The sequence below is a fragment of the Anarhichas minor genome, unplaced genomic scaffold (genome assembly GCF_050575085.1).
Source record: "Anarhichas minor isolate MPS153535 unplaced genomic scaffold, ASM5057508v1 ptg000040l, whole genome shotgun sequence".
NCBI classification, from domain to species: domain Eukaryota; kingdom Metazoa; phylum Chordata; class Actinopteri; order Perciformes; family Anarhichadidae; genus Anarhichas; species Anarhichas minor.
The window spans coordinates 5,351,323-5,375,898 of NW_027466486.1; the positions used below are offsets into that span (position 1 = coordinate 5,351,323).

A 24,576-nucleotide genomic window follows, 5' to 3' on the forward strand; every position below is an offset into this window, starting at 1 on the left:
TAGATGTAAAGGAAGTTTGGGGAGATGGGGGGGGGGGGGGGGGGGGGCTGCTGAATTGTGCACGTTGACTCTTTTACAGTAGTGAAACGTTCTGACTGAGAACAACAAACCATAAAACTAAAGCACTTAGCTTAATTTCTGCTATTCATCACTAACATTGCTGCTTTCTCACTCACCACACACTAGCTTATATGTATCTGTCATCCCTTTGATTGTTCACCATACACCAGCGCTGCTATCTTCACAAACTCTTTGTGTGCTATGTGTTCTCCAGCTACATTTTTTAGAGAAATCACTGCAACATACCAGTATGCTTCTTTTAAAACACAGATGGAGATTAATCGTATGAAGTATGTTCAACTTAGTTTGTGATTCTTGCACACATTTTATTCTCTACTGTCAATTATCTTAACAAGTCCTTAAAGTCATTTACAATACTCTCTATATGCGATGTTGTTGACGGAAATAAACAAAATCTAAATGAGGCTCCAAACAAGCAGAAGAACCTTCTACCTATGCTCTTCTTTTAGTCTGGTCCTACATGGGTGGCCCAACCTCAATATGACTCAGCTTGACCTCTGAACTTATCATCAAGAGAGTCAGACGAAGTTCAGCTCATTGTTTTTAGACATTAAGTCTCCTTAAAAGGAGATTATTCAAATTCTACAACCCGCCACCGTACACTCCTCCCTTTGACGCTAATTGGCAGCGTCAGATCCACTTCCCTCCTGATGCCTCACAGTCCACTTTGACAATTTTCAAAATCCAATGCAAATCCTATCGCAGGCTTGTTGCAAGACGGTCTTCCACATTATTGACTGTCACTCACAATTATGGGAATGAGGCAAGGGGTTAGTGTTCACCAGCAACCTGAGGCTAGAGCAGTCAGCTCCCAAAGCACACCCCGCAGAATCTGATCAGTGAGTATAATTTCCTCGCAAATATCCCAGGGGTGAGCCACTTACCTTAACAGGAAAGAGGAGATGTTTAACAGCCATTCAACCGATAGTCCTCCTATTCAGACCCGGTTTGGCTTTTGTGTGTGCCTGTGTAAATGTGGCTCCAAAGGGAATGTGATGGAGCAGGAAGAATGAATCTAAAATAGATGTGGAAAACGTCCTGCAGTTTGAGACTCCTGTTGTTACCTCTGACTTCAGCAAATGACGGGTCAATTTTTCTTCCATCTGGCAACTCAAATGTGTAATTGTCTGTTAGTACAAATGGATTTCTGTGTAAAGATGTGGAACATTGCTGGCTAAAGAAACCCATTCTTTTTTCCCCCTGCTATTATCTTAATGCAACGGAATTGTTTAAAAGCTCCTTTTAAGAAACAACTGACAGAAGATGCAGTCATAACTTGTATTTCTTTTAAAAGCATGCCATTACTTGGCTTTTGTTGTGATGAGAGAAGTAGTTTTTGATATTTTGCACAAAATAAATACTGGATGTCTGAGAGCATCTTTTGTTCTCAATAAATTGATGCATTAAAAACAGTGAAATGTCTTATATCTTAATTAGATTATGCAAATTGTGTCTAAAGAAATGACAGCAAAATTTGCATTAGATGTCTGATAAATAAGACAGCAAAACAAAAAACAGCGGCGAGAGCTTTGATACTGCTGCACTCACAAATGATATACTACAAGGATACATGTTAATGTGAATACAACCTCTAAACCCGTGTCAATCAGGAACGGAACAATATGAAACGGTGTAAAAACAAAGCATACATTAAATCACTGCTCTCGTCTTTATAGCTCGCGGCTTTTGCCTAAACTACCGGTATATCATACATTAACATACAATACACCAAGAGGCCCGCAGCTCTGACATCATAAAGGTTAACTAATTCTTTAAATCAAGTCAGATCTGAATCTGTCAGCTCGCCAGGCCAAGTTGACAGTCAGTCAGCTTGCCATTCCCGAGAGCTGAAGCTGAGAGATTTGACAAGCGATTTGGCAGATAGATGAATAGATGGATGGCGTCTGAAGGTCCAGCATCCATCACATGCCAATCCCTAATGCCGTTCCACTCTACCTTCACCAGACCCAGCCTTTCAATGCGGAAAAACCTACTGTAATCACATCCTGCACGAGCAGAGTGCATGGTCTGTCAGTAGCCATGTGCTGTCTCTCAAACCACTGGACACTTGTCAAAAGGATAAACTGGTCCCAATAGAGTTGATCAGTTTATAGCCCTATTTGAATACAGCGCATTCAAATGGCTAGCATTACTACACTCTGTCAATGTAACCAACAAGAAAGTTAACACTTAACCACAATTAGTCATCAAAGGCGAGGCTCAATTATTTATTTTATCCTGCATTAAGTCATTGCCCCTTCAAAGACCTCATCAGAAAAACAACTCTGCTGCACAAAACTGATTACGTTCTCTGGACATAATTAAGATCACAAATTCATCCTTTAATCATTTCAAGTTCAATCCCCCCCATTCCATCCCCCGTGTAGAGCCGGATCCTTCTTTTAATTACCAGTTCTTTTCCACAGACGGTGAACGTGGAGGGCTCCAGGTTATTTGGTCTCAGACGGCAGCTTTTCCGTCTCTGTTGTTGCCAGAGCCCTGTCACCATGGTGTCACACGGCAACAGTCACCAAGGAAAATTGTCATTAAGATGGAGTCAACGTACTGGTGAGGGGAGGGGTGGCACAGCATGCTTGCTCACAGCGAGGGGGTAATTGTATCAATATGTAAAAATCTCTAGCTGTACTGAAGAGTTGTTAATACATTTTTGATCAAATTAAGTCATCGTAGCGTGGAAGAGGAGCAGACACACTGAGAGGCGACACGGGGGTCGTGTGAAGCTTTGTGCACAGCTCTGAGCAAGCAAACTCCTCTCATTGTTTTCTCAAATTGCTTTGGATGTGAATGATCATTAGAGGTATGAGAGATCAGGCTGTTTTCCAGAGGCGATAGCACATGCCTACAGCTGACTTCAATTTCATGTCTCAATGAGACTCCATTGAGGAAATCAAGTTAAAAGCAAACCTGATTCTGTAGGTTACATCTCAGGAATCCAAAACCTCGGAGCTTCAGTGACACACTGGTGAGATATGCCGTCAAGCTCTCAATGAATGGGTAATCCACACATGTTCTCACTCATGGACGGATTTGGCTGCAGGATCAAGGACAGCGTGGAGGAGATGGACGCTATCCTTGTTGACAGTACCTTGACAAGTGTAATCCCATATAATACACACCGGGTAAACAAAACACCAAGCCAACCGTGCAACCGCGGCCCACACTTCCTCTGCTCAGCCTTTGAATTTGACATTCTTCTTGGGTTTGAAACAATACGAAAGAAGTTGTATTCGTAGCTTTACAAACAAGTGCAAAGATGGATACACACTGCCCACTATAATAGGGATACATATTTATAAGTATACATAAAAGTAGTAATGCGAACAAACTATCACACATAACAACAATCACATGCATCTGCACGCATGCAGCTATACATAAACAGAGACAACAGAGACAAACACCGGGTACTGCACATAATCGGAGACCCTTTAATTGCTTTGTAAGAGTCGAGCACAACAAAGCATTATAAGAATCCCCAGCGAGGTTCGTCATTCATCCAAGTAATCCTTGGTAGTTCTCTATTGATCTATTAGTCACCTAAAGTATAAGTTAATACTTTGAATGGGGCAAAAGGGGGCTCGGCCCCTTAGACAAGGATCAAGGGATTCAGTTTCACTATCATTTGCAATTAGTAGCCAAAGAAGTTATGTGAAAGAGGGGGGGGTGAAATGAACAGAAAATGAATAGAAATGAATAAATGTGTGTAGATAACTGGGTGGCCTGCAAAGCACACCATTTAACAATACCTTAATGCTGAACATCATAAGCTGAATAATTAAATTGGTCTATTGAAAGTTCAGTTTATAATTAATCTAATAAACTGTCAGCAGTCTTACACCCCCCCCCCCCCCTGTTGTGGACCTTGGAGCCTTACCCTGAGGGCCTGACTGTAGGGCCCGATGTTGGCTGGGGCCCAGTGGGACAGGCTCTGGACATGCAGGGCTTCCCTCTGGTGGAAGCAGCCTTCCTCCGGGGGCTCGGTCCAGTCATGGAGCAGGCAGTCCATCTGCAGCAGCTGACCGGCAGGTAGAGGAGCCTGAACACACACCCTACAAGGAAAAGAGAGGAAACATGGAACGAATGCGAGAATTGAGATTAAAGCTGCTGAAGAGAAGCACATGTATTTGGAGTGAATGTAAATGTTCCTTAACAGAGAGAAGGAAAACAGTGGGAAAGGTCTGTTTGTGTGTTTGCACCTTTACCTTGCTGGAGGGTTTATGCCAAAGTGTTTCTTATAGACGGTGTTGAGAGGAACAAAGTCTTCCATGGACCTCACATACAGATGGACAAGGATGATGTCCGTCATCTTCCAGCCTCTGTTGTCCAACTCACCTGGACACAGCCAACACGTTGCACTGTAAATAACTGTAGTGTAGCATATCATAAATTGTGGTAACATAACCTTACCTACAACAAACTTACTTGGCTAAGCTAACTAATGCATATTTGGTAAATGTGGTTGTGTTCCACATATAAGTGGTATCGAGCAGTATATACCAAAAAGAAGTGCTGCATTTGGCCCCAGTATAGTCTTATTTGTAACGGGTCACCAATTCCAACAAATTTGTTCTTTGAGACTCATCTTTTTGGTTTATCTCGATAAAAATATTCTAGTTCTAGTATTTCTTTTGACATTTGGTTTTGAGCAAGTCGTGAGTTGTATCTATTCCCACTGCAACAGACGAACTTGCCAGTGACAAACAAATACTCATGCAGTCTAAGTCAGTGTGCAGGCATTTGATGCTGTCAAAATGTCAGGCTCACAACCTTCCATAAAGTCAGTCTGTTCAAAAAGTAATTTGAAGGCTATCACTACTGTAGTTAAGAGGTGGATAGTTTCTATGTTTTTCCCTGGCACTTGAATCCATTGAAACTGCATTAAAGTGGTAATGGTATGTGTCCCCTTCTATAAAGAGCAGTCTAACGCAGTATGTGTGCATATCGTGGGCTTTGGATTCAAACACAGGCACAAGGGCTCAAAGCAAAGCCTTTCACCCTACAATCATTTGAAAGAGCTTCAAGTTTGTTTTTCCTTTGCCAACACCAGCGTCTCAGACTACTTCGCCCTCATACAAAGAGGTTGTTCATTAAATATTAACTTGTTTAATATTGTCTCTGCACTGTGAAGGCTGTTCAGCCGAGCACCACGATAAACATTAAATATGCTTTTCATCTTTCGCTCCTCTTTCTCCATCAAAAAAAGAGCATGAGAGAAAAAAAAAGAATCAGATACAGTGTAGAAGCGTGCACTTTTAAACTTCTGCAGGGCAAAAAACGATAACCCACCCAACATGACTGCAGTGTGAGTGTATGCGTTTTAAAAGAGGCTTTGTTTTGGGTTAATTTGAAGTGCTTGTCCTTGTTTGGTGGCCAACTCGCGATCCCAATCTTGTGACGGACGGAGTCTCTGACACACAGGGTTTTGCCTGCTGGGTTGACAAGCACTTTTGAATCAGTAACGACTTCTCAAGCTCCTCCTCCTCTTATGTCTTTAGCTAACGCGGCAAGGAGAAACAAAGACGCCCAAGGGACAAAGAAGTTTTTCCCCATATGTTTTTCTCTAAAGGATGTTTGGGGCTCAAGTAGTACAGTAAGCCTTGTAGAATATGTTTTACTGAGCTGCTCAAATCACCCCTGGACAAAGGAATTCTGTATCATCTCCCCTTGGTCATATCAAAGAGTTATTATTTGATTGAAGAAAACGCGACTTCTTAAAGGTTAGTTTACTTGCAAATGGCGTCGCGTGTGCCTTTTCTTCTGCGATTCAAGGGAGGCAAAAAGGAATTTTCTAGTAGACCCTCATTTTTTCCCCCCCGAGTGTAGAGATATTTAAAAGCATGTCCACGGCAGTGGAACACCATGTTCACTGTGTCGCTCAACATGTTCTCTCCCTCACACTTTCCCTTACTTTGCAGCTGTTTGAAAGCCGCCGACGTCTGGCCCTGGATCCCGAGATCTTTGCACTGAAGGCCGTTGACGCCCGAGATCCACTGATAGCCTTTGGAGCTTCTTGGTGAGCAGGATGGAGGGAAGTCTGCAGGAAGAGGTAAATGAAAAGGAAGAAGTTTAGCTGGTTTGGTTTTTCACACATACTTTGTAGAGTACAAATGGTTGGTCCAGGCTTATAATGCTCGTTGAAGACTTTTAGATCATAGAAAATGAGTGTGTACGTTTTTTTCTTCATTTACAACGAAGGCATATGCTGTATGAGAGGTAATTCATGCATAGGTGGTTCATGTCTACGGAGAAAATAATTCAGAGATTGTCACAAATACACAGAGAAGATGACAGCGCTTGTCAAAGACTCACACAGAAATACTAGCATCATGACGCTGGCCGCATGACACAGATTCAGGGAGCAAACACCACACACAAATATCATTTGACACACACACACACACACACTCATAAACACACACTCAAGCATGCTTGTCAGCACGTGCATGTCTCACCAAAAATGAATCTCACCGTGGCCCTGCTGACAACTAAGGTCACAATTTGATGTAAATTCTTGCTCGTTGTCTTGAGCTTGATCAGCATATTCCACCTCCTCAGTCATCTTGTCAATGGCGTTCTGGCAAGGACAACTACCACGGGGCACAGCTCTCGCCACCACATCCTGCAATAAAGCACCACAGGGAATACATTAGGCCAAACGCCCACCAAAGTGCGCTGAGCCTTTTGCAAAGACAGACAAAACGCTGTATAATTAGCCAGCCTTTTCAAATACCCCACCAAGCGGGCTGTGTGTGTGTGTGTGTGTGTGTGTGTGTCAGTCTTTCATGACAAGGGCCCAGATACATATAACTTCAAGGTGAATGAATATGAAACAACATGCTAACATATTCGTGGTTCAGGCGAATAGGGAGTGGTGTTTTCTGATACTGTAGATTCAATCATGCTGGCTGTCAGTCAAAACTCATGACTGGATGGGTGAGACATGTTTTGGATTTCACCAGTCTCTTCCTGCTGTTTACTTATACTTTCCTTTGCTACTTCTTTAAATAACAAATCATTACCATTTTTCTCTGAGGCATACATATTACCTGCCAAATCGTGCTGGGGCGTTAGACATTTGAATACATATTTCATATTTCCTTAACCCTCCTCACCCTGCCGAACACTCATTCACCCCCCTCATCTGCTGTCAACTGCATTAGGCCATATGATAATCAAATTAATTATACTTCAGCCCCTCTCTCCTGGCCAGCATGAAAAATAGCTTGACTAGCATTAACGCAGGGCAAATGATGGTGGTCCATCCCCACCCCCTGAGCCCGGTGCAGTTTCCTCTAGTGCTAGTGTCACCGCAGATCTGTCACCCTGACGAGAAGAGCTTCAGAAGGCTGAACCAGGGCAGGTTCTCCCCTGGTTGCCACCCCCCCTTCCTTTTCCCTTCCCCTCCCCTTGCAGGCCCTGGATCTCCCTGCTCTTCCCCCAGCAACCTAGGGGGGGCTACAGGGGCTGTGGGAGCGTGTGGGCGCGTGTGTGTTTGTGTGATGGGGGTGGGAGCAGCGGCGTGGGGAGTGAAAAAATATATAGCTGTAGGGAGTGAGGCTGCAGGGTCACGGAGGTTGTGGGATGGGGGTATGTTTTCTGTCCATAACAGTCCCAGCCCCCACCCAACATGCAGATAGACACACACGCAAGCCTACATACACGAACGCACGCTGTCTTGCCCGCAAACAAACACAAAATCAAATGGAAACATTACTGTGTGATGTGCAAAGAAACGCACGAGCAAATCGCATGCCCTTACCCTGGAGACATGCTGAGCCACGGGCGAGTAGCATCCCTCAGTGAAACCCTTATTTGTTTCCCCGCGGAAACAAATACGATAACATGCATGCAGCACTTCCTGTCGCCAGGAAAACGCATCAACTAGTAGGTGTCTTATCAAACCAGACAATTATAACCAGACTAATTAACTGAGGTCAATGTCTCCATCACAGGATTTTTGACAAGACTTTAAGGATTATTATAAAGTTGTCAGTTCTTGCAGGAAAAGTGAAATGTTACAAAGTGTCCCCCATCGTGTCTGTGCAGCCCCATTCAGCTCCTTCTAATATACCAAAAGCCAATTCCTACTGCCCCCCGCAACCCCCGCCTGTGTCCGCTTAGCCAGCTACCTGAATGCAAAGCGCCTTAATGTGAGCCGACATGTTTATTAAGCTGGGCCTAGTTTCCGGCTGCAGTGAATATTGCAGACGTCAAAGTAGGCCATGTGGGGCTAGAGGAGAGAGAGCGAGGGATGAAGGGAGACACCGAGAGCAAGAGTGTGCGAAAGAGAGAGGCCCTCTGGAGCGCGGTCTGAACCCTGCCCTACAGTGCTGTGTTTCTCTTCTGCTCGACAAAGTTATCAGACACCAAAAGGTTTTGTTCTTGTATTTGTTTTGCCCTCAGAGTGGTTTTGAAGCAATCAACCCCAGGGTGACTCAAACTTGTGTTGTGAAATCATTGATACAGCATTGAACAGCATTGATCCCATTTGCAAAACAAGCCGTACTCATGGATTCCTTCAGAAATATGACTCACGGCATCCTTGTTCTCGGTGTGTATCTCGGTGAAGTTTAGGTAGCCAACAGGAGCGAAGGCATCTGCTGAGTGGATCACCATCTCTGTTGCATCACTGAACACACACACACACACACACACACACACACACACACACACACACACACACACACACACACACACACACACACACACACACACACACACACACACACACACACGTGAAAAAACTTTCATGTACAGAGGTGTTGGCAAAAACAAAACATCAATTTACAAAAATAAAACAGTCACATGCTGAAAATAGCATCCCTATAATACAGACAAATGATTGTAAATGTATATTGCCTTACTCACATGACCATCTTCTTTTTGAAGAGGGGACAATCAAGGGTGAAGGTTTCATATTCGCCCCCTTCTCCACAAATATGAACTCCATACTTCTGGGAGAGCTGATCAGTGAAAGCAAAACATCTTATTAAAATGTTTTGAAACTCCCGTATTTCTTTGAACAAAGTATTCAAAATGTAACTTTATGTTTCAATTCATAGTCTAGAAATATCAAGTAATTTGAAATAATACAAGTCTTACATTAAGACAAGTATCCTCATGTTTAAATTAGAAGTGTATTACTTTTGACACCAAAATATTTCCAACATTGTGGTAAAAACCAGCAATTGTACATGCTTGGTGGGATATTCAGGGATATTTTCTCACAATAAGCACAGAAAGCAGAGCACTAAGAATACAATTACTCAAAAACTAAAAATCAAAGTAAAATATATTCCCCTGTAGTATTAAGTACTTGAACATGCACATCAGCTAACCTGGCCTGTGAGCAAATGGCGTACAAATAGAAATACATGGAAGTACTGCAGTCTAGAGTGTAAAGTGTGTGGAAGAGTCTCTGTGACCTGTTTCAGATAGGGCTCCATGTCAGCCAGAGGTTTTCCTAAGTGCTTCTCTGGATCCAGGCCTGGCACCCATGTGAGAAAAGCACACAGGAGACATACAAACATACACACAGCGATGCACAAAGACAGAAATACATACACAAACACAATTTCATACAGACACACGTATGGAGAGAGAGAGAGAGAGAGGTCTGATCAGGAACAGAGAACAGTGATTGAAGATGACAGGCAGGGAGGTTTACAGGCAGACGCACCAACACACACACACGTAAACCTGCTCCCTGGATCTATTTGTTTGACTTTGCAAGTAGTGTACACAGATCTCTCCGGGTAAGGGCAACAGTTTTCAATTGCTGGCCGCAGACCCCCCACGCCCCCTCGCCCGCCGCCCCCTCATCTAGTTCCCTTTGAGAATGTAAACTCTGGAAAGAGATCTTGTTTATTTGCCTTTTTCACTCCCCTTCCCCTGAAATGGTGCATGGAAGTGACTCACAGGCATGGGGGAGAAAAGAGGGAGGGGAAGGAAGGATGGAGTGCTTTGTATGAATACCCAGTGGTGCCACACTCCTCAAACACAAGCTCACTCCCCAGACAAAAAACGAAACAAGTAACCAACCAACCAAGAAAAAAAGTAAAACATCCATTGCCATACCCAGCTGCCCTTTTAACAAGATATCCAAATCTAAAGATTAGCACTTCGATCAGTCCTATTTAGAGCTTATGTACATATTAGCAGGAATAAAAAAGGTGGACTTAAACAGTAAACACCTACTCAGCTTGTTGAGCATTGTAGGGTTTTACTCCTTCATGACACTAAATCCTGATGTTGTCTTTCAGACGCCACCGCGCTGAACTCCATCTCACCTTGTAAACAACTCCTTTCACAAGGAAAGTTTCCCACTGTACATTCGTCACTGTTCCGACAAAAAAACAAAAGCCCAGAGTACCAGGTGCAATCTACAGAGAATAGAAAACATAACAGGACATGACTCTAAAATGCTAAATCTTAGGAAATTACAAACCACGGTGTTATATGCTTGTGTCAAAGTTACTGGAACCCAACAATCTTAACGGTCACCGACAATGGCTTGCCTTATCTTCCAACATTTTTCTTTTTCTGTGGCTGCCTCTTAATTGATTGACATAATCATTATCAAGTTACCAATGACCTACATGGAGTGACGTGCAGTTGTGACAGTAATGCCATCGCAATAAAAAAAAAATAGCTGAATTGTCCCTAATAATTTCTCTGAAAATCCATAGCTCCTCTATTCCTATTCATCGGCACGTTCATGTGTTTAATTAAAGGAACAAAGTTAATCGTAACGTGAGAATCTCTCCTCTCTCATGGCCTGACAGCCTCAAAGGTTAATGTGTCATCCGTGGGGCCCCATGTGGAGCAATGGATGGGAGACAAGAGGAAAGGGTGAGAGGACGTGAGGACGTGGCATCCCATCCTGGGTTCATCTTCATCCCAGCTGTGTCTCTCCTCCGGGCCGCGGTAGTCCAGCACGACGGGGGGGAGAGAGAGGGCCACAGCGGAGAGAGAGAGAGAGAGAGAGAGGGAAGGTAGAAAGGGTGTGGAGGGAGAGAGAGAGTAGACCCTTATTCTCTTCCCAGGGGATCCGTGGTCTTAATTAGTGTGAGAATACCTAATCTCAACATCCTCTCATCTTAACCCTGCCACAAAGGTAATAAGGCAGGAGCGGGAAAAAAAAAAAAGCATTAAAATTCAATCCCATTTAAATATCCTCTTTAATTAGTCATGCCTTTTAACAAATTTTAATAATTGGCTCCAAATTGCTGAGGGGATGCCACATTCTTTAATACGTTCATTAACTTCCCTGCTCTTAAATAATACATGATACTTGATATGATATTTACGAGGAGGGGACGATGGGAATCTACGAAGACAGGAGTGAGTGATAAAATGATACAAAGATGGCATTAACGTGGAGGTATTCCTCCCAAGACCACTTAGCACTTGTATGAGTGTTTTCTTAATTGATGTTCCTGACTGACTTAAGGTTACCGAAACCGTTTGGAAATGAGGATAGCTGGAATAAGCTTGCACTTGTACAATACCTGCTTTGAGAAGTCTTTGAGTAGCCACTGGTGTGAGCCTTCAGCGATCCAACACCGCTCATTTACATGATCTTCACATCTCTGTCTCCTCTGAACCTGTTTTACAACTTGACCTAAACCCAATTACCTAACCTCATTATGCCACATTAAACCCAAATAAGCCCACTAGAAGCTGCCATTAGTCTGCCACCAGAGACAGCAAGACTGCACTTTGGAAAGAGAGGAGATTCCCTAAGAGAGACTGAGAGAAATGGCTCTCCTTTAAAAGGGCTTTTTACCTCATATTATCCTATAAAACCCCAATTGAATTCAGTGAACTTTAAAACCAGGGAGCCCAGTAATGAGGGAGAGCATTTTTCAAAAACCTTGTTGGCATTTAGGGCCTTGAAATTAGCCAGGAATAAAAAGTTTACAAGTAAACCAAGAGCCATTTAGGCATTCAAGTTAGTTTTTATGTGACTGATGTGAAAAAGTGATGTTAAAAACTGTATGCAGAACATTATAAGACACAATGCTAGTTAATCCTGCAGCAGAGAGCTGACAATAACAAGTGGAATCTGGAAAATCCTTTGATTCTGCTTAGAAATTCACTTTTTGAAGTCAATTCTTGGACCCAAAGTCAAAGCTCTCAGATAATAAAAAAAAACATTCTCCTTCTGAACTCAATAGAAAATGCTGCTCCCACTACTCCTAAAGAAGTCAATGGCAATTATTTCCAGAGCACACTTTTGCACTAATTCTTTTTAACGATCATGATTGGCCTTTTCCCACCTTGAGGAGGTTGATTCATGAAAACCCACAGCAGCGAGTTGCCTATTTAATTGAAACTGCTTGTGATTTTGCTTACTGAGCCTAATGCTAAATTAAAAGCCGGGAGATTCTAGATACTGTCTGAGCTGAGCTGAGCGCAGGGTTGTCTGAAGATCGTGCGAGCTGACAGCTCGGCTTTAATCCCTGCCTTCAGAGAGAAAAGGCAGAGAAAATTGGATTCATGATGTGTAACATTTTAGCCTTTAAATGGATGAAATAAGCATCTCCTCCCTATAGCAGGTGAGCTGCATCAGCCTTTAAACAACGCTCTCAAAGACCCTCGCCGAAACAATAGCTGTTCACTGTCGCCTAATCTTCGCAAGAGAGAGAAATGAAGAACAGAGAGGAAGAAAGAGGGGGAGGGAGGCGTACAAAAGGATGATAAGATTAAGGTTATATGTGAAATTTGTCAGGCTCTTATCTGAAATTCAGCTCCTGTGAGCAGAATAATAGGCAGCATGAATTGTGTAGCAATCGCATCAAGATGAAATCCTTTCAGTTTAACAAATCAAAAAGGAGAAACTGGGAGTACTTACAACCGTACAGAACTTAACCCGCACATAATTAACCTGCGCAAATGAATAAATGCTTTTTACAGATAAAGGATTTTTTACAGAACAGGTGGTTTGAAAAAAAAAAGAAAAGAAACAATTGCTTCCCATTACATTTGAACTAATTGGTCTAACTGGTCAAGAACATCAATTTGCTTGAAAAGATCACGGTCACAGTGGCTAGCAGGACACGCATGTGAAATGGTTGTCCAGGTACTTAGAGCTGGGGTAGGCAACTTTGGAGAAACCAGTAAGAATAAGCTGAATTTTGAAAGAATTCCACCCCCTCCCTTCAGAGCGACAGTCACTTCCTCAAACATATGAAACTGACTTTGGCTGGAGGACGAGTCCACTGGAGAGCGTTGGGGGAGGTTGGCAGGTAGGTAGGTAGGCAGGTAGACAGACAGGCCATCCAATCATTTCACGAAGGTCGAATGAAATGATTGGCTTATTACAGGCCTGCAACCGCCACTCTTTTTTTGTGTTAGAGCATTATGATTTATTGATTGCTGTTGGGATGTAAATTTCAACAAACCTAACAAAAATGCTTTTATTATTTTTTAAGAGAAAATGCAAAACATTGCCTGGTGTAATATCTCTCAACGGCCAATCCTCAAAATGTGGTTTATAATAAATATAAAAGCTAATAAATGTGGGTTTTAGACTGTTAACTGGACTAAAACAAGTAATTTGAGGACGTCACTTTGGCCTTGTGATAATAAAACATTGTGTTTTATAAAAAAAACATTAGCTGCAACTGTAATTGACTTAAACAATTATAGATTTTTTTATTCATTTTTTTTATTTTCATGATCTGACTCAATAGAAAGCTGCTGAACTCAACCCTGAGCATGAGGCTGAACATGTGACCCCTCTCAAACTAATAACCTAAAATAAGAAAGTCTATCATTCACTGCAGCTGACTTAAAACCTCCTTAAATGTATAGGTCGGGCCTTAGAGCTTTAGTGCGGTACAGAGCGCGTCATCAACAGATTACAGTGTTAATTTGGCCTGGGTTAGAGGACAGCACACTTAATTCCAGGAGCAAATTGCATCTTGACTTTTTGCAGGGGCTACTAATGTACTGTCTGATCATCATGCTCCAATCTTCTAAAAAATATCTTCTGCCTGGTACTGTCATACCTTGATGTCTTGGCACTATAGATTATTACTAAATATACGATAGGTAATGGAAAAAACAGGTTGTAATTTGCTTGTTTCCTTCAGTAAACAGAAATCTAAATTGCCAATCCACTGCTTTCAAGTTAGTCTTTGAACATTAATTGTCTTTTAAGTAAATATTAAATTATATTCCACATCTTTAAGCGGGTGAGGTGATCGGTGAAAGCAAATTTGTGACATGAATTCCCTTCTTCGTAGCACAAAGGCTATGTTCGTGTGAAGGGTAGAAGATCATGAGTGATAAAAGGTTTTCCGGAGGATAGACCTTGATTTCACACATGGCAATTATCTCTGGAGCTGAGGACCAATTAACTGCTGAACCTGTGCCCTCATATACACCTGCATTAATCAATCAATTAACTACATTAATCAATCAATTAACTAATGACATGAATATTTAATACTAGCTTTTGGAATGGCCAATTACCACGGTTAGCTCAGGAGATATTGTATTATAAAAGAGACAGTTTCCCAACAAAAATAAACATTTTCCCTTTGAGAGAAATGCTTTTTTTTTGCTAATTAGAAGCATTTTCTGACATTCGCAGGCTTAGACTCAGATAGTTGAACTTACTTCACAACATGCAATTTGGCATCTTCAAAGACTGAAATCCTCTTTTTTCTCTTTTGTGATTTTAGGCTGCCATCAGCACGCAAATGAACACTTCTAGAGAATTCACTTAGAGGATCATCCTGCATTTGGACAGCTGTCTTTTCACTGCAGGGATTTGTCATCAAGGAATATATCCTTCCTGAAGAAAGAAAATATTTTTTTCCCCTTTTTATCCATTCACTGCTAATTTCCACCTGTCTTTCTGAGTGCCTAATGAAGGAATATTAATCTTGATTGACTTCTCACTATTCAGGGCCCACCAAAACCCATTTCATACTACTAAAGAATATCATAAGCCGTTTTAGCTGTCAGTTCAGGCGCAGACTTAACCTATGCCCTGTGAGAGTTTTATTTTTTTTACTCCTCATGAGGTCTGCACCAGTAAATCCTTCCAAATGTCTTTCTCTCGCTCACATACACACACACACACACGCAAACACCAAAGGCCACCAGGTACGCCCTTTGTCACCCAATCTCCCCTAAACAGCACACCTCACTGCTCAGACCTGCTCCCACCAAAGCTGCAATTATGTGAGTGCAGCCTAAAATGCCTTGGGCGCTTGCACCCCTATTCAATTCTCTCCTTTCTAATTACCACTGCCTCGGGACAGGTGAGGAGTCAGGGCTGATAAGATCTTTCCTTCTTACCTGTAGCCAAAACACACATGCACACATACTCACACAAACACCTACAGTCGGAGGCCAAGGTACACACTCAAAGGCACCCGAGGTGACTTTCCTTTCTAATTATAATCTTCCAAAAAATGTTGAGAATTTGCTTTTAGACAAAGTTGTGTTTAGAGTAGAAGGCTTGGCGGCGGTAGCTGGGTTACAAGGTGACTGAGGTCTTACGGGTGTGGTTTGTTTTCTATATGTGTGTTATGGTAGACGGGTAATTTGGGATTTTGATTGATCAGTTAATATAAAATGCAGGCTTAGATCTTATCGGGTTGTCTGGTAAACAATAATTATTATCCCGCAGAATCCCACAGAAAACATGGATTCTGACATCATCCCTCCTCTGACGGGCATCTGACAAATCCTATTATTCATGACCAAAAAGTCCTTTACCGTGAGATCATTAAAAACGAGAAGTGGTTCCAGCGAGTAAAGTACCAAAGATAAATGGCTTGGCAAGTGCATTGGATGAGAGGTTATTCGAGCAGCGTTGAAAGACATGCAGAATATCTCCAACGCTCTGCTGATCTTTCCGGGTCATCAGTCAGCCGTGGACCCCTTTTCGACTGATTGCTACCAAAGGTGACAACAAGCACTTAACAGCACGTAAACAGTGTCTACATGATGATCTATCGCCGTGAGTAGTTTGAGAGTAAAAAGAACCATTTGTAGCCATAATCATCATTCATCACTGGCACCGTCAAAGGGGGATCCGGCTGCACTGTCAAGTAGATACAGGTAGGATTCTTAACGTCATGTACCAGAGAAAAGAAAAAGAAAACTTTTTTTTTTTTAACTCCCGTTATTCAGTAATCTGATCTTCTTGTCCTCCGGCTCCAAAACAGGCAGATAGAGAGCAGGTGACACCACATTAACCTCTTCCCTCAGTGCCGAAGCAGTTGAAAAAAACGTAAATGAGAGATTTGAATCTTCGCTTCACGGACCACGTATTCTGAGCTATGCATAAGCAGAGAATGCAGTGTTTCTCTCACACAATGGGGACATGCGTCGCTTATTGACAGCTTGCATTAATGTGAGGGGCAATCACCTGTGATTATTTCTCGACTGCCAACCCCTCCTACACCCTCCCACCCAACGCCACTGCGCACTTCCCTCACACCTCCTCCCTCTGTGCTTCTTATCTTTTCATATTGTTCTCTGCTTCAATACCTCCGCCGCTGGCACAAGTCTCAACACAGCTGCTAAGCCACAGATTAATGATTAGGGCATTACTCTGCTTGTCTCTCTTTTTCTCTCTGGTTACACCTCCCTTTCTCCTCCTCCTATCACTCACTTATCCAAATGCTGTCCCTTCTATCTCCGTGCCAAACACCACTTAACCAACATGGCACTTTCAGAGAAAGTTTAAAAAAACAAAAACAAAAAAAAACAACCTGCCTGAGACACAAAAGAGTGAGACACAAAAGAGTGAGACACAAACTCACCGAAGGCGGCAACTTTGATGAGGACAGCATGGAGGTCAGATGATATCATCTCGGAGAGCAGGGACTCTTGATCTCGGCGCCACAGGTAGGCCAGGGGCTGCAAACCTAGCCGCAAACATCTGGGGAACAGGTGAAAGGGAAGACAGAGAGAGCAGTAGGTTGTGGAGAGAGAAAGAAATGCAAAGCAGTTAATATTGAATATTTGCCAGTTCAGAACAACCTCAAAGCCAACTGGGCTGGGCACCTTCTCCATTTGCGGGAAGGCTGCCACCCTGAGAGACCCACACGACATGCTACCACCTGCAATCCACTGCCAGTGGCTTTATTCAAAGACAAAACAAAAAACTCCACCTTAAGCTGTGGCTTGTCTGTTGCGTGTGAACGCGTGTGAAACACACACGCACACATCCACAGCAAGTAACTGGACTCAAAGAAGTCTGCACACTAATTTCTGCTGCTCAAGAAATGCGTGAGATGTTTATGTGTGTGCATCTCGCATGTAAAAGGGGAAACAATAGCTGACTGACAGCAGGATTTGATTATAAGACGATACTGCAGCTTTTGTGTTGCAACATGTCCAGTCTGTGTAAGTTTAGAACAAGAGAGAACAAAGAGAGACGAAAGAGGGCAAAGAAAAACAAAGAGAGGAAGAATAAAACAAGATGAAGAATAAGAAAGGCGATCTGTGTCACAAGGACACCATCCGATCTTTCTGCGAATAACTCTGTTATGTCTCACCCATTATGGGAAAATGCTTTCTTTTATTTTTTTAACAAAATCACATGACAATTATGAAACTATCAGTTGCATTCCTTCTCTTGAAATCATTGCTCCATAAAAAAACACAGGCGCACCATAAAACCCAAAGCTGTCTAAATAAAATGGCATAAACAAAACTCACTGTGTGTTTAAACAAAACCAGTCCAAGTTGGGAACACACGGTGACTACAGAGGATGTGATCTCTTCCTCCTTGTGCGTCACACGAGTTCAGAGGCCTGAACGCAGCGTGTGTGCGTGTACTTCAGTTAGCAAAAGTGTGTTCTACGTCGTGAATGTGTGTTTGTGTTTGACTTACACATTTTCCACGCGGACCCTCTGGTAATCGGAGAGAATGGCCCCTACAGACACTGCCTCGACACCCTCCTTTTCCTGTGGTAGTGGGGGGGGGGGATAGATGGAGGAAAGTTAACCGCAAAGATTTCTCGCCTCTTCCATTATACGGCATGTGCAACGTGCATTGTAACGGCAATATGATGTCACCGTCCCATGGGGCCCAAATACTTGCTCAACCTACAGTGGTTTCCAAAAGTGTTATCTGAGCAAAACCACGCAAACACATGTAAACTTATACACACACACACACACACACACACACACACAGACTGAAACAGACAAAGAAAGCAGATTCCTGTTGGCTCTTTCCTTTCATCGGACCACAATCCTGTGGGGATGTTTACACTCTGGTCGTATCAAGGCCTCTATGGTCCAGCCCATATCCCCCGGAGGGTTGCGTACATGGCTGTGTGAGCGAACGTGTGTGTTTGTGCGTACATGTGGGTGTGTGACCAGAGGCAGCGGCACAACTAAACGCAGTTGCTGGACCTTATCAGCAGTCTAGTGTGAGCGGGAGATGAGTGTGTCTGGCCGCAGCTTCCATCCTCCACACACAGCCCGGCTGGAAGACAGAACCGCAGTGACAACTTGAAGTATCAGCGAAGCATTGTGTCTGTGAGTGGCATGTATCTTTAATATTGCTGAGGGCTAATCTAATTGCTTTTCATATCCTATTCATATTTCAGAAACAGTGAGACAACTATGCACTCGAGAGATACTGACACAGCCCTGAGAAGAGTTCAATCTTACTCTCACGAACACGGGCTTGATCCGCAGTGACACGCACAAAATAAAAACACACATAAGTGCAATCAGGCGGTGCACGTTCGTACACATACAGAGACACACTTGCACAACCCCCTCCCTCTTACCTCCGTGCCCTCCCTTACAGACACACACCTGCAGATTCATTAGAACATTACATGGGCTGTAATTAGAATGAGAGGCAAGGGTAGAAGCAGTGGAGGGATGCACAAGTCTCCAGTAAATTACCTTGTAGCCATTATCAATTTCCCTGGCTACTGGTCCTTAAGATAACCCCCCCACCCCTCCTTCTCCCTGTGGTCCCTTCCTGCAATTTTTCTCTGCCTGATAAACATGCTGATTAAAGCGAACAGCGTGTAAACCTTTGATACTTTCCTAAATGAAATCCATGCCCTGCCTGGGGCCCGGCGCTGCGCTGCAACGCACTGTGCCTCACACACACACACACACACAGCTGTAGGCGTGCCAGCTAATCAGATAAAGGATGTGCTCTGTGTGTGTGTGTGGCTACTTGCATGTGTGTGGTGTTTACGGTGCAGCAGAGGATGTGAGGTATAAAGCTGAAGTTAAACACATACAGACAAATACACAGCCAGAATTTAACTCTTTGACCTAAAGTTAAACACCATGAGATCCTCAGATCTTAGGATTCAGAACTCAAGTTTTAATATCTCACCGTGTCCAACACCGGAATATACATTACATTCAATTTCACTGGCCAGTGAATTAAGTCAGACTGATAACATTTCAGCCCAGCACAGAGCGAAGCGGGCTGCAGGCAGTGTCATGTAATTTTAGGTAAGCCTCAGGGCCAGCACTCTATTCTAATACAATGATAACCTTTTCCCTAAATACAACTGTCACTTCCTAAAAAGGCATATTAGGAGGTAAAGAGTGGGATAAGGAGAGACAGAGAGAAAGAGGAAAAGAGATAGAAATGGAAGTGTTGAAGGAGTGTGCTACATCAACACCAATTTAGTGCCTTGGCTTTAAACTTGGCAGGACCAGACTTGGCCTGACAGAATAACAGAGCATCAGAGCAACAGCAAACAACGTCCTCGTCTTGTGTTTCCGTGTTTCCTTCTCCCTCTGCCTCTCCGCTTCTTTCTGGAGGCCGACTGTTGTAGAAGCTCGGGCCTCTGACGTTCGGCTCGACCAATTAAATGGCTTCTCTTTTCACTGGCATTACACCATGCGGCCTTATAATACCCAAGCATACTCACCACTAATGATAACACATCCCCTTGTTTTCAATGGAGACTCCAGGTAGTAGAACTTTTGGCAAACAATTTTGGAAAATTATTTTTGGACGTGGTTATGTTTTCGTCGCTATTATAGCTATCACCAGGAGACGGGCAGAAATACGGGGGCAGCTAATGCTGCTCTGGGCGATATTTTAGAAATTCTAGACATACTTTCTCATTCTCTGTGGGAAAGGTGGGATGAATTATTTTGCGAAGAAGTGGTATATGTAAGTATAAATCTGAATTGATGGATATTATGGGAATTGTTTCATGTGTATTCATGACGGCATAAAAAATGCAAACTTTGATTTTATTGTAACTGAAAAATGTATCAAAATGGTTTATAGTGGGGATACATGACAAAGAGACAAGGTAGCTCATGAAGCACAGTATAATAATAAATAATAATAAAATCTTTATGAGACCTATCTGGATAAACGATGTTTTGACTACATTAGAGGTGGGATCCGGGTAAGAAGCTAACATAACGACAAATCAAGGCAGAGGTCATCAGGACTCCTGTGACCCGCAAGCCACTTTCCTTTCTTCATGACTGTTGGCACAAGATCCAGAGAAAGAGCTCCCTGCGTGCCCCGATCCCGTGTCACTTTTCTTTTTTTCAACATTTAATGACCCCGGCTCATTAAAGGAAGCTTCACCTGATCCAGGACCCGAGGCCCTGCATTAACTCACGCCCAGAGCGGGACTAATTCTGGCGTGGCGTTGTGCAACAGTGCAACCCCGTAGCAGCCCCGTCAGAGGCAGACTAAACAAAGGCCTGGCCTGGCTTCCCCTGTCCTCTCCAGCAGGCAGAAAAGCTATTAATGAGGATCTATGGCCCAGAGCAATGGAAGCCCTCAGTCCCCCCAGCCATGTCCATCAGGGTACTTAGCCCCATGCAGTCATTAACTTCTGTTACTAATTGTCAAATTCATTAAACTAATCCTTCCCCCACATCCGGATGTCTCCCGTGGAAATGGATGGAGAGGACTGAGTTATTAAGATGTCAGCTGTGGGGAAGATTAAGGCCAGCAGACATGCTCCACAAAGAAACGATACGGCCATTAAACTCTATATCAAGGTAGTGCGTGTGATATACTTTGTAATTATATATACATTCATCTTAGTAAGGGAGTAAAAGAGTGGTTCAAATGTATTCACAGTCACAGACATGCCTTGAGTCAAGATATGCATCTGCCCCAAAGATACATACGCGACAATCAAAGCACAGAATGCGGCTATTTCATCAGCTCTGAGCTTAAAAGGTACTTACGCATACCACACATTCAGTCCGGGTCGTATTCAACGTTCAAAACCATTAACAGCAACCAAGGCAATTAGAAAGCCATAAAATATTAAAAATTCAATATTCATATTCATATAGAACACATCAGAACCCTCATTAGCTCTCTCTCAATGGCTGTCACAATGAGCTCTTAATTATACACCCTAACAATACAAAGCTCCATTTTGCAAAATGGTGGGTTTCCAAAATGCCTGCTTCAGCCTGCTCTGACAACTAGGAAGCCAGCTTTGGCAGATCTTGGTATTTACAGACACGAGGCCACATTCATCCATTGCAAAATACTCTTTTTTTTATCGAGTCCAAAGTAGTTGACACGTACTTTCTATTATATCACTGCCTCGTGTATGTAATATGCTTCTGTGTGATGGCAGGGAGGCGGGGAAGAAGACAAAGTGGAGAAATTAATTAAAGTGGTTTGAATGACAGTTTGCTCAAGGGCACCGGGGCACCATCACAAGCTTTCCATTGCCGCATCCGCACTGTCGCGTCGACACCCACAGCCTCCTATCCCTTCCCCCTTCTCTCCAGCACTCCTTTTCCTCTCCATCCCTCTCTTTCAGGACCCATCAAGTAAGTGACTGGACGCGACATGGTTTTAATGTTCTCTCCATTAGATCAGGTCTGGGCCTGTTGTAATGGAATGGAGTTGTTCTCCCCTGTTCCCCTACACGGTGGGAACATGGAGAGGGGGTTAGACCTTGTTGTAGTAGCTCGAGTAGATGTGGTACAGGGGATAGGGCCAGCTAGGGTCAAGCGATTGTGTTTAATGTAATGCGGACATAGTCCCGGGGCGTGTTGGGCTGTCCTGACAACTCAGACATGCCAAACTGACAGGAAGCTTAGTGTGAGCTTAGTAGGAGGAGACACTGGTTATTTGTTTTAAATCAGCTTCCTCTTTAACATTCTGCACGGTTACACTCCAAGGTGACTCCCGGAGTTGGTAAAGGAGTGATAGGAAGTGGCAGAGGTGAACACAAGGTGCAGGATATCATTTTTGGCCAATTATAATGTTATAAATTACACCCACTGCTTGCAAGATTATATGCTGCGTATATGCTGCGTATATATACTGAGGCTATAACACTATGTACCATGTCTGATCCATCAAAATAAAGCAACAAATGGACACGCGAGCTTAGCAAATGTCTTTGTAAAACAAACACCGGCCAAAACTCGTGTTTTAAAAAGGCTTTCAGAGACATTCCCTTTGGTAAATTGGTGGGGCTGTCTGTTTGAAGCAGCTGTTGAAAGACGGGGCTCTTTCTTTGTGCTCGTGGATGGGCTGAGATGACTCACCGCGTATCAGTCCTCAACCATACAGAGTGGTGGAAGAAGAAAAACAAACTGCACACAAAGCCAGCTGCTCACAAAACCTAAATACCCCGGTTCCTGAGATGATGCAGGTCAGAGTTACAAGACGGGGAGAGAGGAAGCAGAATAGGGGGAAGTACTATCCTTCGTTGAGGCCACGGTGCAGGTGTGACCAGAGGATATGACACGAGACGCTGTCTCATCAACGCGATGACTGAGGGACGCTTATCAGCCCACAGAAATGTGACAAGTGACAGGCCAGTTTGCACTGATTTGGGTCCAGAGAGGAATGAAAAAAAAAGGAGCTAAATTAAATTCATGGAGGTACCACTGCAGTTTGTATTTGTACAATTCCCAGCCTAAAGTTTACACACACACACACATACACACAAACTCTTTAGTCTTGGGATAGTGATTTATTTACAATGACAGAGCTGTTTTCAGCGATAGAGCCTGAGCATAAATATGCCATGCCGCACAGCTGGAAAATGTAGAAATTCATCAGGGTTAAAAAGTAGAGAGATTAACGTTTCATGAGTTTCCTCTCAGATATATATGGTTACGTAAACACAGGTCCAGCCAGTCGTCAGGCAGGGAGGTAGAGGGCCTTGGCCAAAGCAAGCACAAAGCCCTAGTTTCAGCAGGCCAGGGACAAGGAGGCTTTCCATATCTACACGGATGGAAAACTAAATGTTAGGAAGCAAGGGGGAGACATAAGGTTGTTTATCGATGTACTGTGTGGCCATGAATACTTGCAATTCAAGCAAACACATTTAGTAATTACTGGCTCTTATTAAATGCAATATTCTAATGGTTGTTTCTACATTCAACACTTTGTGCCTCGATGGGATTTTTTTTAAGAAGACAAGAAATCATGTAACTTCCTCCAAACATTCAAGGTCTCTCCTTTAAAAGGATAAGTTGTTCCAATTAATACGGATCAGCAACAGTTTACTACGGGGCATAAATACATAAAGTCATAATCCCAGCTCTGTCATAGCAACATTCCCCACTTGGCTGAGGTAAGAGTGTTTGAGCTTCCGAGACAGGAAGCTGCTTCCAGAAAGCAAGTAGGACAGAATCAAAGAAGGAGTCTCATGCCACAGAGAGGTAAACTATGTCAGTTGCTTTTCATGGTCCATAACAACCACCTAGTCCACAGGGTGTATGCACACACATGTATTGACGTCCATGTATACACACACACAGTCAAGAACTGGCCTACAAACACACATACACACACACACTCCAAATGTAAATGTTTTTCTGGTGAGGTCAGGTTCCAGGCTCTTGGCATCTTGGCTCTCCTGTCCTCTATCCTCCATAGCTCCAACAGACATCCCCCGCCCCCATCCTCCCCCCCCCCCCTTCCCTCCCCAGAGAGAGACTGGAGGAAAATACAGCAGTGATGCTGGTTTAACCCACTCTCCAGACTCCAGACAGTTTCTTTTTTCCTACGGCTGGTTATGACTGCGGGAGGTGATGGGGCCTGCCACAAATATTTCTTGAGGGGAATGGTTCACAAAACAATACATAAAAGCCCTATTAATTTTGAAGGAGATGAATGGCAGGGAGTTGAAAGGCTTCGCACTATTCCTCAGCTGTCTGTTCTGATACTGGCTATTGGGCCTGACTATAGCTGTTAGTACTGGTGATGAGTTTAAAAAGGTTTTATTACAAGTCTAACCTCCACAGTGACTAGCCGGATTATCCTTTACACTCTTTTATGGGGCTGCAAAGTAAAAACAACTACAATCCAAATGGAGTAATAAGTAAATCTATCTTCAAACTTTCAGATTCACTTGAAATTTTCTTGAGGAGAAAGCAGACAGTGAACAAAAATACATTTTCATAAAGGCTGCAAGTGAAGAGAGCAACAATAGATCTCTCACGATCAAAAGTTGCGGTTGTTTTGAAAGGAAAAAAGAAAAGAAGTCAAATTTG

General features: G+C 43.2%; 1 protein-coding gene across 2 annotated transcripts in view; it reads right to left on the reverse strand.

Annotated features, from left to right (window-relative positions):
- Positions 1-24,576, reverse strand: part of dph6 (diphthamine biosynthesis 6) — a 56,071-nt gene that overhangs the window by 23,666 nt on the left and 7,829 nt on the right. For both annotated transcript variants that reach the window (XM_076108317.1, XM_076108316.1), the window contains exons 4-12: positions 17,969-18,042; positions 16,893-17,011; positions 9,528-9,589; positions 8,971-9,065; positions 8,638-8,731; positions 6,571-6,721; positions 6,011-6,136; positions 4,305-4,434; positions 3,977-4,151 (exon numbers count right to left, since the gene is read on the reverse strand). In XM_076108317.1, coding sequence (XP_075964432.1) covers positions 3,977-4,151; positions 4,305-4,434; positions 6,011-6,136; positions 6,571-6,721; positions 8,638-8,731; positions 8,971-9,065; positions 9,528-9,589; positions 16,893-17,011; positions 17,969-18,042 — 1,026 coding nt within the window. The remainder of the gene's footprint in view (positions 1-3,976; positions 4,152-4,304; positions 4,435-6,010; positions 6,137-6,570; positions 6,722-8,637; positions 8,732-8,970; positions 9,066-9,527; positions 9,590-16,892; positions 17,012-17,968; positions 18,043-24,576) is intronic.